At 48.1% G+C, this 12,855-nt stretch overlaps 1 protein-coding gene across 8 annotated transcripts in view; it reads right to left on the bottom strand.

Moving 5' to 3' along the window:
- LOC106595545 (receptor-type tyrosine-protein phosphatase mu) overlaps positions 1-12,855 on the bottom strand; it is a 633,856-nt gene that overhangs the window by 31,607 nt on the left and 589,394 nt on the right. For all 8 annotated transcript variants that reach the window (XM_045694494.1, XM_045694495.1, XM_045694496.1 and 5 more), the window contains one exon: positions 9,029-9,154. In XM_045694494.1, coding sequence (XP_045550450.1) covers positions 9,029-9,154 — 126 coding nt within the window. The remainder of the gene's footprint in view (positions 1-9,028; positions 9,155-12,855) is intronic.

Below are 12,855 nucleotides of genomic sequence, written 5' to 3'. Positions count from 1 at the left end.
GGTCAGGTAACGTAGTTGGGGTCAGGTAAGGTAGTTGGGGTCAGGTAAGGTAGTTAGGGTCAGGTAAGGTAGTTAGGGTCAGGTAAGGTGGTTGGGGTCAGGTAAGGTTGTTGGGGTCAAGTAAGGTAGTTGGGGTCAAGTAAGGTAGTTGGCGTCAGGTAAGGTAGATAGGATCAGGTAAGGTAGTTGGGGTCAGGTAAGGTAGTTGGGGTCAGGTAAGGTAGTTGGGGTCAGGTAAGGTAGTTGGGGTCAAGTAAGGTAGTTGGGGTCAGGTAAGGTAGTTGGGGTCGTTGGGGTCAGGTAAGGTAGTTGGGGTCAGGTACAGGTAGTTAGGGTCAGGTGTGTCAGGTAAGGTAGTTAGGGTTCAGGTAAGGTAGTTAGGGACAGGTAAGGTAGTTAGGGTTAGGTGTGTCAGGTAAGGTAGTTAGGGTCAGCTAAGGTAGTTGGGGTCAGGTGAGGGAGTTGGGGTCAGGTAAGGTAAGGTTGTTGGGGTCAGGTAAGGTAGTTGGGGTCAGGTGTGTCAGGTAAGGTGGTTGGGGTCAGGTAAGGTGGTTGGGGTCAGGTAACGTAGTTGGGGTCAGGTAAGGTAGTTGGGGTCAGGTAAGGTAGTTAGGGTCAGGTAAGGTAGTTAGGGTCAGGTAAGGTGGTTGGGGTCAGGTAAGGTTGTTGGGGTCAGGTAAGGTAGTTGGGATCAGGTAAGGTAGTTGGGGTCAGGTAAGGTAGTTGGGGTCAGGTAAGGTGGATGGGGTCAGGTAAGGTAGTTGGGGTCAGGTAAGATAGTTGGGGTCAGGTAAGGTAGTTGGGGTCAGGTAAGGTAGTTGGTGTCAGGTAAGGTTGTTGGGGTCAGGTAAGGTAGTTGGGGTCAGGTAAGGTAGTTAGGTCAGGTAGGTGGGGTCAGGTAAGGTAGTTGGGGTCAGGTAAGGTAGTTGGGGACAGTAAGGTAGTTGGGTTGTGCAGGTAAGGTGGTTGGGGTCAGCTAAGGTAGTTGGGGTCAGGTAAGGTAGTTGGGGTCAGGTAAGGGTTGGGGTCAGGTGTAGTTGGTGTCAGGTAAGGTAGTTGGGGTCAGGTAAGGTAGTTGGGGTCAGGTAAGGTAGTTGGGGTCAGGTAAGGTGGTTGGGGTCAGGTAAGGTAGTTGGGGTCAGGTAAGGTAGTTGGGGTCAGGTAAGGTGGTTGGGGTCAGGTAAGGTTGTTGGGGTCAGGTAAGGTAGTTGGGGTCAGGTAAGGTGGTTGGGGTCAGGTAAGGTGGTTGGGGTCAGGTAAGGTAGTTGGGGTCAGGTAAGGTAGTTGGGGTCAGGTAAGGTAGTTGGGGTCAGGTAAGGTAGTTGGGGTCAGGTAAGGTTGTTGGGGTCAGGTAAGGTAGTTGGGGTCAAGTAAGGTAGTTGGGGTCAGGTAAGGTAGATAGGGTCAGGTAAGGTAGTTGGGGTCAGGTAAGGTAGTTGGGGTCAGGTAAGGTAGTTGGGGTCAGGTAAGGTAGTTGGGGTCAGGTAAGGTAGTTGGGGTCAGGTAAGGTAGTTGGGGTCAAGTAAGGTAGTTGGGGTCAGGTAAGGTAGTTGGGGTCAGGTAAGGTAGTTGGGGTCAGGTAAGGTAGTTAGAGTAAGGTAAGGTAGTTGGGGTCAGGTAAGGTAGTTAGGGTCAGGTGTGTCAGGTAAGGTAGTTGGGGTCAGGTAAGGTAATTGGGGTCAGGTAAGGTAGTTAGGGTCAGGTAAGGTAGTTGTGGTCAGGTAAGGTAGTTGGGGGCAGGTAAGGTTGTTGGGGTCAGGTAAGGTAGTTGGTGTCAGGTAAGGTAGTTAGGGTAAGGTAAGGTAGTTGGGATCAGGTAAGGTAGTTGGGATCAGGTAAGGTAGTTAGGGTCAGGTGTGTCAGGTAAGGAAGTTGGGGTCAGGTAAGGTTGTTGGGGTCAGGTAAGATAGTTGGGGTCAGGTACGGTAGTTGGGATCAGGTAAGGTAGTTGGGGTCAGGTAAGGTTGTTGGGGTCAGGTTAGATAGTTGGGGTCAGGTTAGGTTGTTGGGGTCAGGTAAGGTAGTTGGGGTCAGGTAAGGTAGTTGGGGTCAGGTAAGGTAGTTGGTGTCAGGTAAGGTAGTTAGGGTAAGGTAAGGTAGTTGAGATCAGGTAAGGTAGTTGGGATCAGGTAAGGTAGTTAGGGTCAGGTAAGGTAGTTAGGGTCAGGTAAGGTAGTTAGGGTCAGGTGTGTCAGGTAAGGTAGTTAGGGTCAGGTAAGGTAGTTGGGTTCAGGTAAAGTAGTTGGGGTCAGGTAAGGTAGTTAGGGTCAGGTAAGGTAGTTGGGGTCAGGTAAGGTAGTTCGGGTCAGGTGTGTCAGGTAAGGTAGTTGGGGTCAGGTAAGGTAGTTGGGGTCAGGTAAGGTAGTTAGAGTAAGGTAAGGTAGTTGGGGTCAGGTAAGGTAGTTGGGGTCAGGTAAGGTAATTGGGGTCAGTTAAGGTGGTTGGGGTCAGATGTGTCAGGTAAGGTAGTTAGGATCAGGTGTGTCAGGTAAAGTAGTTGGGGTCAGGTAAGGTAATTGGGGTCAGTTAAGGTGGTTGGGGTCAGGTAAGGTAGTTAGGGTCAGGTGTGTCAGGTAAGGTAGTTAGGGTCAGGTAAGGTAGTTAGGGTCAGGTAAGGTAGTTAGGGTCAGGTGTGTCAGGTAAGGTAGTTAGGGTCAGCTAAGGTAGTTGGGGTCAGGTGAGGGAGTTGGGGTCAGGTAAGGTAAGGTTGTTGGGGTCAGGTAAGGTAGTTGGGGTCAGGTGTGTCAGGTAAGGTGGTTGGGGTCAGGTAAGGTGGTTGGGGTCAGGTAACGTAGTTGGGGTCAGGTAAGGTAGTTGGGGTCAGGTAAGGTAGTTAGGGTCAGGTAAGGTAGTTAGGGTCAGGTAAGGTGGTTGGGGTCAGGTAAGGTTGTTGGGGTCAAGTAAGGTAGTTGGGGTCAAGTAAGGTAGTTGGCGTCAGGTAAGGTAGATAGGATCAGGTAAGGTAGTTGGGGTCAGGTAAGGTAGTTGGGGTCAGGTAAGGTAGTTGGGGTCAGGTAAGGTAGTTGGGGTCAAGTAAGGTAGTTGGGGTCAGGTAAGGTAGTTGGGGTCAAGTAAGGTAGTTTGGGTCAGGTAAGGTAGTTGGGGTCAGGTAAGGTAGTTGGGGTCAGGTAAGGTAGTTAGAGTAAGGTAAGGTAGTTGGGGTCAGGTAAGGTAGTTAGGGTCAGGTGTGTCAGGTAAGGTAGTTGGGGTCAGGTAAGGTAATTGGGGTCAGGTAAGGTAGTTAGGGTCAGGTAAGGTAGTTGTGGTCAGGTAAGGTAGTTGGGGGCAGGTAAGGTTGTTGGGGTCAGGTAAGGTAGTTGGTGTCAGGTAAGGTAGTTGGGATCAGGTAAGGTAGTTGGGATCAGGTAAGGTAGTTGGGGTGTCAGGTAAGGTAGTTGGGGTCAGGTAAGATAGTTGGGGTCAGGTAAGGTAGTTGGGGTCAGGTAAGGTAGTTGGGGTCAGGTAAGGTTGTTGGGGTCAGGTTAGATAGTTGGGGTCAGGTTAGGTTGTTGGGGTCAGGTAAGGTAGTTGGGGTCAGGTAAGGTAGTTGGGGTCAGGTAAGATAGTTGGGGTCAGGTAAGGTAGTTGTGGTCAGGTAAGGTAGTTGGGGGCAGGTAAGGTTGTTGGGGTCAGGTAAGGTAGTTGGTGTCAGGTAAGGTAGTTAGGGTAAGGTAAGGTAGTTGAGATCAGGTAAGGTAGTTGGGATCAGGTAAGGTAGTTAGGGTCAGGTGTGTCAGGTAAGGAAGTTGGGGTCAGGTAAGGTTGTTGGGGTCAGGTAAGATAGTTGGGGTCAGGTAAGGTAGTTGGGGTCAGGTAAGGTAGTTGGGGTCAGGTAAGGTTGTTGGGGTCAGGTTAGATAGTTGGGGTCAGGTTAGGTTGTTGGGGTCAGGTAAGGTAGTTGGGGTCAGGTAAGGTAGTTGGGGTCAGGTAAGATAGTTGGGGTCAGGTAAGGTAGTTGGGGTCAGGTAAGGTAGTTGGGGTCAGGTAAGGTTGTTGGGGTCAGGTAAGGTAGTTAGGGTCAGGTAAGGTAGTTAGGGTCAGGTGTGTCAGGTAAGGTAGTTAGGGTCAGGTAAGGTAGTTGGGTTCAGGTAAGGTAGTTAGGGTCAGGTAAGGTAGTTGGGGTCAGGTAAGGTAGTTCGGGTCAGGTGTGTCAGGTAAGGTAGTTGGGGTCAGGTAAGGTAGTTGGGGTCAGGTAAGGTAGTTGGGGTCAGGTAAGGTAGTTGGGGTCAGGTAAGGTAGTTGGGGTCAGGTAAGGTAGTTAGGGTCAGGTAAGGTAGTTGGGGTCAGGTAAGGTAGTTAGGGTCAGGTGTGTCAGGTAAGGTAGTTAGGGTCAGGTAAGGTAGTTGGGGTCAGGTAAGGTAGTTGGGGTCAGGTAAGGTAGTTGGGGTCAGGTAAGGTAGTTGGGATCAGGTAAGGTAGTTAGGGTCAGGTGTGTCAGGTAAGGTTGTTGGGGTCAGGTAAGGTAGTTGGGATCAGGTAAGGTAGTTGGGGTCAGGTAAGGTAGTTGGGGTCAGGTAAGGTAGTTGGGGTCAGGTAAGGTAGTTGGGGTCAGGTAAGGTAGTTAGGGTCAGGTGTGTCAGGTAAGGTAGTTGGGGTCAGGTAAGGTAGTTGGGGTCAGGTAAGGTAGTTGGGGTCAGGTAAGGTAGTTAGGGTCAGGTGTGTCAGGTAAGGTAGTTAGGGTCAGGTAAGGTAGTTGGGGTCAGGTAAGGTAGTTGGGGTCAGGTAAGGTAGTTAGGGTCAGGTAAGGTAGTTGGGGTCAGGTAAGGTAGTTAGGGTCAGGTAAGGTAGTTGTGGTCAGGTAAGGTAGTTGGGGGCAGGTAAGGTTGTTGGGGTCAGGTAAGGTAGTTGGTGTCAGGTAAGGTAGTTAGGGTAAGGTAAGGTAGTTGGGATCAGGTAAGGTAGTTGTGATCAGGTAAGGTAGTTAGGGTCAGGTGTGTCAGGTAAGGAAGTTGGGGTCAGGTAAGGTTGTTGGGGTCAGGTAAGATAGTTTGGGTCAGGTAAGGTAGTTGGGGTCAGATGTGTCAGGTAAGGTTGTTGGGGTCAGGTAAGGTAGTTGGGGTCAGGTAAGGTAGTTGGGGTCAGGTAAGATAGTTTGGGTCAGGTAAGGTAGTTGGGGTCAGATGTGTCAGGTAAGGTTGTTGGGGTCAGGTAAGGTAGTTGGGGTCAGGTAAGGTAGTTGGGGTCAGGTAAGGTAGTTGGGGTCAGGTAAGATAGTTGGGGTCAGGTAAGGTAGTTGGGGTCAGGTAAGGTAGTTGGGGTCAGGTAAGGTTGTTGGGGTCAGGTAAGGTAGTTAGGGTCAGGTGTGTCAGGTAAGGTAGTTAGGGTCAGGTAAGGTAGTTGGGTTCAGGTAAAGTAGTTGGGGTCAGGTAAGGTAGTTAGGGTCAGGTAAGGTAGTTGGGGTCAGGTAAGGTAGTTCGGGTCAGGTGTGTCAGGTAAGGTAGTTGGGGTCAGGTAAGGTAGTTGGGGTCAGGTAAGGTAGTTAGAGTAAGGTAAGGTAGTTGGGGTCAGGTAAGGTAGTTGGGGTCAGGTAAGGTAATTGGGGTCAGTTAAGGTGGTTGGGGTCAGATGTGTCAGGTAAGGTAGTTAGGATCAGGTGTGTCAGGTAAAGTAGTTGGGGTCAGGTAAGGTAATTGGGGTCAGTTAAGGTGGTTGGGGTCAGGTAAGGTAGTTAGGGTCAGGTGTGTCAGGTAAGGTAGTTAGGGTCAGGTAAGGTAGTTAGGGTCAGGTAAGGTAGTTAGGGTCAGGTGTGTCAGGTAAGGTAGTTAGGGTCAGCTAAGGTAGTTGGGGTCAGGTGAGGGAGTTGGGGTCAGGTAAGGTAAGGTTGTTGGGGTCAGGTAAGGTAGTTGGGGTCAGGTGTGTCAGGTAAGGTGGTTGGGGTCAGGTAAGGTGGTTGGGGTCAGGTAACGTAGTTGGGGTCAGGTAAGGTAGTTGGGGTCAGGTAAGGTAGTTAGGGTCAGGTAAGGTAGTTAGGGTCAGGTAAGGTGGTTGGGGTCAGGTAAGGTTGTTGGGGTCAAGTAAGGTAGTTGGGGTCAAGTAAGGTAGTTGGCGTCAGGTAAGGTAGATAGGATCAGGTAAGGTAGTTGGGGTCAGGTAAGGTAGTTGGGGTCAGGTAAGGTAGTTGGGGTCAGGTAAGGTAGTTGGGGTCAAGTAAGGTAGTTGGGGTCAGGTAAGGTAGTTGGGGTCAAGTAAGGTAGTTGGGGTCAGGTAAGGTAGTTGGGGTCAGGTAAGGTAGTTGGGGTCAGGTAAGGTAGTTAGGGTCAGGTGTGTCAGGTAAGGTAGTTAGGGTCAGGTAAGGTAGTTAGGGACAGGTAAGGTAGTTAGGGTTAGGTGTGTCAGGTAAGGTAGTTAGGGTCAGCTAAGGTAGTTGGGGTCAGGTGAGGGAGTTGGGGTCAGGTAAGGTAAGGTTGTTGGGGTCAGGTAAGGTAGTTGGGGTCAGGTGTGTCAGGTAAGGTGGTTGGGGTCAGGTAAGGTGGTTGGGGTCAGGTAACGTAGTTGGGGTCAGGTAAGGTAGTTGGGGTCAGGTAAGGTAGTTAGGGTCAGGTAAGGTAGTTAGGGTCAGGTAAGGTGGTTGGGGTCAGGTAAGGTTGTTGGGGTCAAGTAAGGTAGTTGGGGTCAAGTAAGGTAGTTGGCGTCAGGTAAGGTAGATAGGATCAGGTAAGGTAGTTGGGGTCAGGTAAGGTAGTTGGGGTCAGGTAAGGTAGTTGGGGTCAGGTAAGGTAGTTGGGGTCAAGTAAGGTAGTTGGGGTCAGGTAAGGTAGTTGGGGTCAGGTAAGGTAGTTGGGGTCAGGTAAGGTAGTTAGGGTCAGGTGTGTCAGGTAAGGTAGTTAGGGTCAGGTAAGGTAGTTAGGGACAGGTAAGGTAGTTAGGGTTAGGTGTGTCAGGTAAGGTAGTTAGGGTCAGCTAAGGTAGTTGGGGTCAGGTGAGGAGTTGGGGTCAGGTAAGGTAAGGTTGTTGGGGTCAGGTAAGGTAGTTGGGGTCAGGTGTGTCAGGTAAGGTGGTTGGGGTCAGGTAAGGTGGTTGGGGTCAGGTAACGTAGTTGGGGTCAGGTAAGGTAGTTGGGGTCAGGTAAGGTAGTTAGGGTCAGGTAAGGTAGTTAGGGTCAGGTAAGGTGGTTGGGGTCAGGTAAGGTTGTTGGGGTCAAGTAAGGTAGTTGGGGTCAAGTAAGGTAGTTGGCGTCAGGTAAGGTAGATAGGATCAGGTAAGGTAGTTGGGGTCAGGTAAGGTAGTTGGGGTCAGGTAAGGTAGTTGGGGTCAGGTAAGGTAGTTGGGGTCAAGTAAGGTAGTTGGGGTCAGGTAAGGTAGTTGGGGTCAAGTAAGGTAGTTGGGGTCAGGTAAGGTAGTTGGGGTCAGGTAAGGTAGTTGGGGTCAGGTAAGGTAGTTAGAGTAAGGTAAGGTAGTTGGGGTCAGGTAAGGTAGTTAGGGTCAGGTGTGTCAGGTAAGGTAGTTGGGGTCAGGTAAGGTAATTGGGGTCAGGTAAGGTAGTTAGGGTCAGGTAAGGTAGTTGTGGTCAGGTAAGGTAGTTGGGGGCAGGTAAGGTTGTTGGGGTCAGGTAAGGTAGTTGGTGTCAGGTAAGGTAGTTAGGGTAAGGTAAGGTAGTTGGGATCAGGTAAGGTAGTTGGGATCAGGTAAGGTAGTTAGGGTCAGGTGTGTCAGGTAAGGAAGTTGGGGTCAGGTAAGGTTGTTGGGGTCAGGTAAGATAGTTGGGGTCAGGTACGGTAGTTGGGATCAGGTAAGGTAGTTGGGGTCAGGTAAGGTTGTTGGGGTCAGGTTAGATAGTTGGGGTCAGGTTAGGTTGTTGGGGTCAGGTAAGGTAGTTGGGGTCAGGTAAGGTAGTTGGGGTCAGGTAAGGTAGTTGGGATCAGGTAAGGTAGTTGGGGTCAGGTAAGGTTGTTGGGGTCAGGTTAGATAGTTGGGGTCAGGTTAGGTTGTTGGGGTCAGGTAAGGTAGTTGGGGTCAGGTAAGGTAGTTGGGGTCAGGTAAGATAGTTGGGGTCAGGTAAGGTAGTTGGGGTCAGGTGAGGTAGTTGGGGTCAGGTAAGGTTGTTGGGGTCAGGTAAGGTAGTTAGGGTCAGGTAAGGTAGTTAGGGTCAGGTGTGTCAGGTAAGGTAGTTAGGGTCAGGTAAGGTAGTTGGGTTCAGGTAAAGTAGTTGGGGTCAGGTAAGGTAGTTAGGGTCAGGTAAGGTAGTTGGGGTCAGGTAAGGTAGTTCGGGTCAGGTGTGTCAGGTAAGGTAGTTAGGGTCAGGTAAGGTAGTTGGGGTCAGGTAAGGTAGTTGGGGTCAGGTAAGGTAGTTGGGGTCAGGTAAGGTAGTTGGGGTCAGGTAAGGTAGTTGGGATCAGGTAAGGTAGTTAGGGTCAGGTGTGTCAGGTAAGGTTGTTGGGGTCAGGTAAGGTAGTTGGGGTCAGGTAAGGTAGTTGGGGTCAGGTAAGGTAGTTGGGGTCAGGTAGGGTAGTTGGGGTCAGGTAAGGTAGTTGGGGTCAGGTAAGGTAGTTAGGGTCAGGTGTGTCAGGTAAGGTAGTTGGGGTCAGGTAAGGTAGTTGGGGTCAGGTAAGGTAGTTGGGGTCAGGTAAGGTAGTTAGGGTCAGGTGTGTCAGGTAAGGTAGTTAGGGTCAGGTAAGGTAGTTGGGGTCAGGTAACGTAGTTGGGGTCAGGTAAGGTAGTTAGGGTCAGGTAAGGTAGTTGGGGTCAGGTAAGGTAGTTCGGGTCAGGTGTGTCAGGTAAGGTTGTTGGGGTCAGGTAAGGTAGTTGGGGTCAGGTAAGGTAGTTGGGATCAGGTAAGGTTGTTGGGATCAGGTAAGGTTGTTGGGGTCAGGTAAGGTAGTTGGGGTCAGGTAAGGTGGTTGGGGTCAGGTAAGGTAGTTGGGGTCAGATAAGGTAGTTGGGGTCAGATAAGGTGGTTGGGGTCAGGTAAGGTAGTTGGGGTCAGGTAAGGTCAGGTAGGTACCTACACTGCTGTAGCAACACAGAGTAGCTAATTTTCCCATAGTCCCATGGTGTGTGTGTGAGAGTGTGAGAGAGTGTGTGTGCGTACCCGTGCTGCGTTGTAGATCCGGAATATTCTACTGATTATGTCCTCCTCCAGGTCAGCTGAGACAAACTCCACCTGGATTGGCCCATGGCGATGCACCCCATTCTCTGGCCAGTACTGAGGACAGAGCTAACACACACAACGCACAGAAAGGGTAGGGAGAGAATAAAACAACTTTCAGGTGGAACAGGAAGCAAAAGGTTTGATAAATATAAACATATCAACATAATGACTGTGATAACTTTTACAAACGAGTGGGATATCCCTGACCTTGGGGAAACGGAAGCTAGGCAACGGCACAAGGTCTTCTCTCAGACATTTCAAAAGGGGAATTAAAAAAATATTCCAGGGAGGGTCCTCTTTAGACAGACAACTCTCCCAACAAATCAAAAGGTTTCGTAATTGTGCTAATGTTTAGCTAGGACAACAAGCAGACTCAGCAGTGACGTAACCAGTGATGTGCTTCCTATTTGACTCGTCCTCTCTGTCCCAACTGACGACGCAACTTCTACGGATGTGTTAAGTTGGAAAATGATCTTACCTGACACTAACTACCTTACCTGACCCCAAATACCTTACCTGACCCCAACCACCTTACCTGACCCCAACAACCTTACCTGACACACCTGACCCTAACTACCTTACCTGACCCCAAATACCTTACCTGACCCCAACTACCTTACCTGACCCCAACAACCTTACCTGACCCCAACTACCTTACCTGACCCCAAGCACCTTACCTGACCCCAACAACCTTACCTGACCCCAACTACCTTACCTGAACCCAACTACCTTTCCTGAACCCAACAACCTTACCTGACCCCAACTACCTTACCTGACCCCAACCACCTTACCTGACCCCAACAACCTTACCTGACACACCTGACCCTAACTACCTTACCTGACACACCTGACCCCATCCACCTTACCTGACCCCAACAACCTTACCTGACCCCAACAACCTTACCTGACCCCAACTACCTTACCTGACCCCAACAACCTTACCTGACCCCAACTACTTTACCTGACCCCAACCACCTTACCTGACCCCAACCACCTTACCTGACCCCAACCACCTTACCTGACCCCAACTACCTTACCTGACCCTAACTACCTTACCTGACACACCTGACCCCATCCACCCTACCTGACCCCAACAACCTTACCTGACCCCAACAACCTTACCTGACCCCAACTACCTTACCTGACCCAAACAACCTTACCTGACCCCAACTACCTTACCTGACCCCAACAACCTTACCTGACCCCAACAACCTTACCTGACCCCAATCACCTTACCTGACCCCAACCACCTTACCTGACCCTAACTACCTTACCTGACCACAACCACCTTACCTGACCCCAACCACCTTACCTGACCCCAACTACCTTACCTGACCCCAACTACCTTACCTGACCCCAACAACCTTACCTGACACCAACTACCTTACCTGACCCCAACTACCTTACCTGACCCCAACTATCTTACCTGACCCCAACTACCTTACCTGACCCCATCCACCTTACCTGACCCCAACTACCTTACCTGACCCCAACTACCTTACCTGACCCCAACAACCTTACCTGACCCCAACCACCTTACCTGACCCTAACTACCTTACCTGACCCTAACTACCTTACCTGACCCCAACTACCTTACCTGACCCCAACTACGTTACCTGACCCCAACCACCTTACCTGACCCCAACCACCTTACCTGACACACCTGACCCCAACTACCTTACCTGACCCCAACAACCTTACCTTACCTGACCCCAACTCCCTCACCTGACCCCAACTACCTTACCTGACACACCTGTCGACTGAATTATGTTTCCTACTATTTAATAAAATAATCATATTTTAAGTGTTAATTTCTTAACTAACTCATCAACATGCTTTCTGAAAGATAGCTTTTTGTCGACCCAGATGCCCAGATCTGGTGTTTGAAGAACTTGTTCAATGTCCAAGAATGCATTGAGGACTTTGCACTGTGTTATTGATTTGTGTGGACACGATCAATGAGGGCACCATCCAACGTACATATACATAAATCATCAGATACATTTTTTTTTACGTGAATTGGAGATGAACATTTACTTAACAATTATTAAAATGTAAATGTAGCTGAAAGCACTGAGACCTTTAAAACCATCTAAAAAATGAACTGATGAAGCCCAACTAAAGCAACATTGAGTTAGCCGACTTTTTCATTAATTGGTGCTTGGTGCAGTCTTATATTGTATTTTTTTGTTGTTGTATTTTTTATATTGTATTTACTTTGCCACCATGGCCTTTTTTTGCCTTTACCTCCCTTATTTCACCTAATTTGCTCACATTGTATATAGACTTATTTTTCTACTGTATTATTGACTGTATGTTTGTTTTACTCCATGTGTAAACTGTGTTGTTATATGTGTCAAACTGCTTTGCTTTATCTTGGCCAGGTCGCAATTATAAATGAGAACTTGTTCTCAACTTGCCTACCTGGTTAAATAAAGGTGAAAAAAAAAATATATATATAAACTGCTAATATCTTTCATACAGTATTTTTTCTCTCCTGTCACCCTTTCATGTGACAGGTATCAGTCTTCTAAAAAAAAACCAAAAAAAATCCACCTTTTCTTTCTTTTTAAACCTCCAGGAAACCCAGAGTTTCTTTTTGTAAAAGAATAGATGATCAAATGATGTTTCTGGAGGAGAATGGATGTGATACTGAACGTGGATGATCAACTTTTTGCTTTGACAGTTAAAAACTGTTAGAGTAGTAAACCCAAGGGGGGCAGGCTCATAAGAGCAGGGAAATACCCACGTTCATTTACCCTCTCTGGAGAGACAGACCAGGTAGAAACAAAACAACATACACCTGTATACTGTATAGTCAGTATATTACCTAGACAACATACACCTGTATAGTCAGTATATTACCTAGACAACATACACCTGTATTGTCAGTATATTACCTAGACAACATACACCTGTATAGTCAGTATATTACCTAGACAACATACACCTGTATAGTCAGTATATTACCTAGACAACATTCATCTGTATAGTCAGTATATTACCTAGACAACATACACCTGTATAGTCAGTATATTACCTAGACAACATACACCTGTATAGTCAGTATATTACCTAGACAACATACACCTGTATAGTCAGTATATTACCTAGACAACATTCATCTGTATAGTCAGTATATTACCTAGACAACATACACCTGTATAGTCAGTATATTACCTAGACAACATACACCTGTATAGTCAGTATATTACCTAGACAACATACACCTGTATTGTCAGTATATTACCTAGACAACATACACCTGTATAGTCAGTATATTACCTAGACAACATACACCTGTATAGTCAGTATATTACCTAGACAACATTCATCTGTATAGTCAGTATATTACCTAGACAACATACACCTGTATAGTCAGTATATTACCTAGACAACATACACCTGTATAGTCAGTATATTACCTAGACAACATACACCTGTATAGTCAGTATATTACCTAGACAACATTCATCTGTATAGTCAGTATATTACCTAGACAACATACACCTGTATAGTCAGTATATTACCTAGACAACATACACCTGTATAGTCAGTATATTACCTAGACAACATACACCTGTATAGTCAGCATATTACCTAGACAACATACACCTGTATAGTCAGTATATTACCTAGACAACATACACCTGTATAGTCAGTATATTACCTAGACAACATACACCTGTATAGTCAGTATATTACCTAGACAACATACACCTGTATAGTCAGTATATTACCTAGACAACATTCATCTGTATAGTCAG

The sequence above is a fragment of the Salmo salar genome, chromosome ssa14 (genome assembly GCF_905237065.1).
Source record: "Salmo salar chromosome ssa14, Ssal_v3.1, whole genome shotgun sequence".
Taxonomy (NCBI): Eukaryota; Metazoa; Chordata; class Actinopteri; order Salmoniformes; family Salmonidae; genus Salmo; species Salmo salar.
The sequence above is the reverse complement of the archived record's forward strand: the minus strand, read 5'-3'. Positions and strand labels throughout refer to the sequence as shown.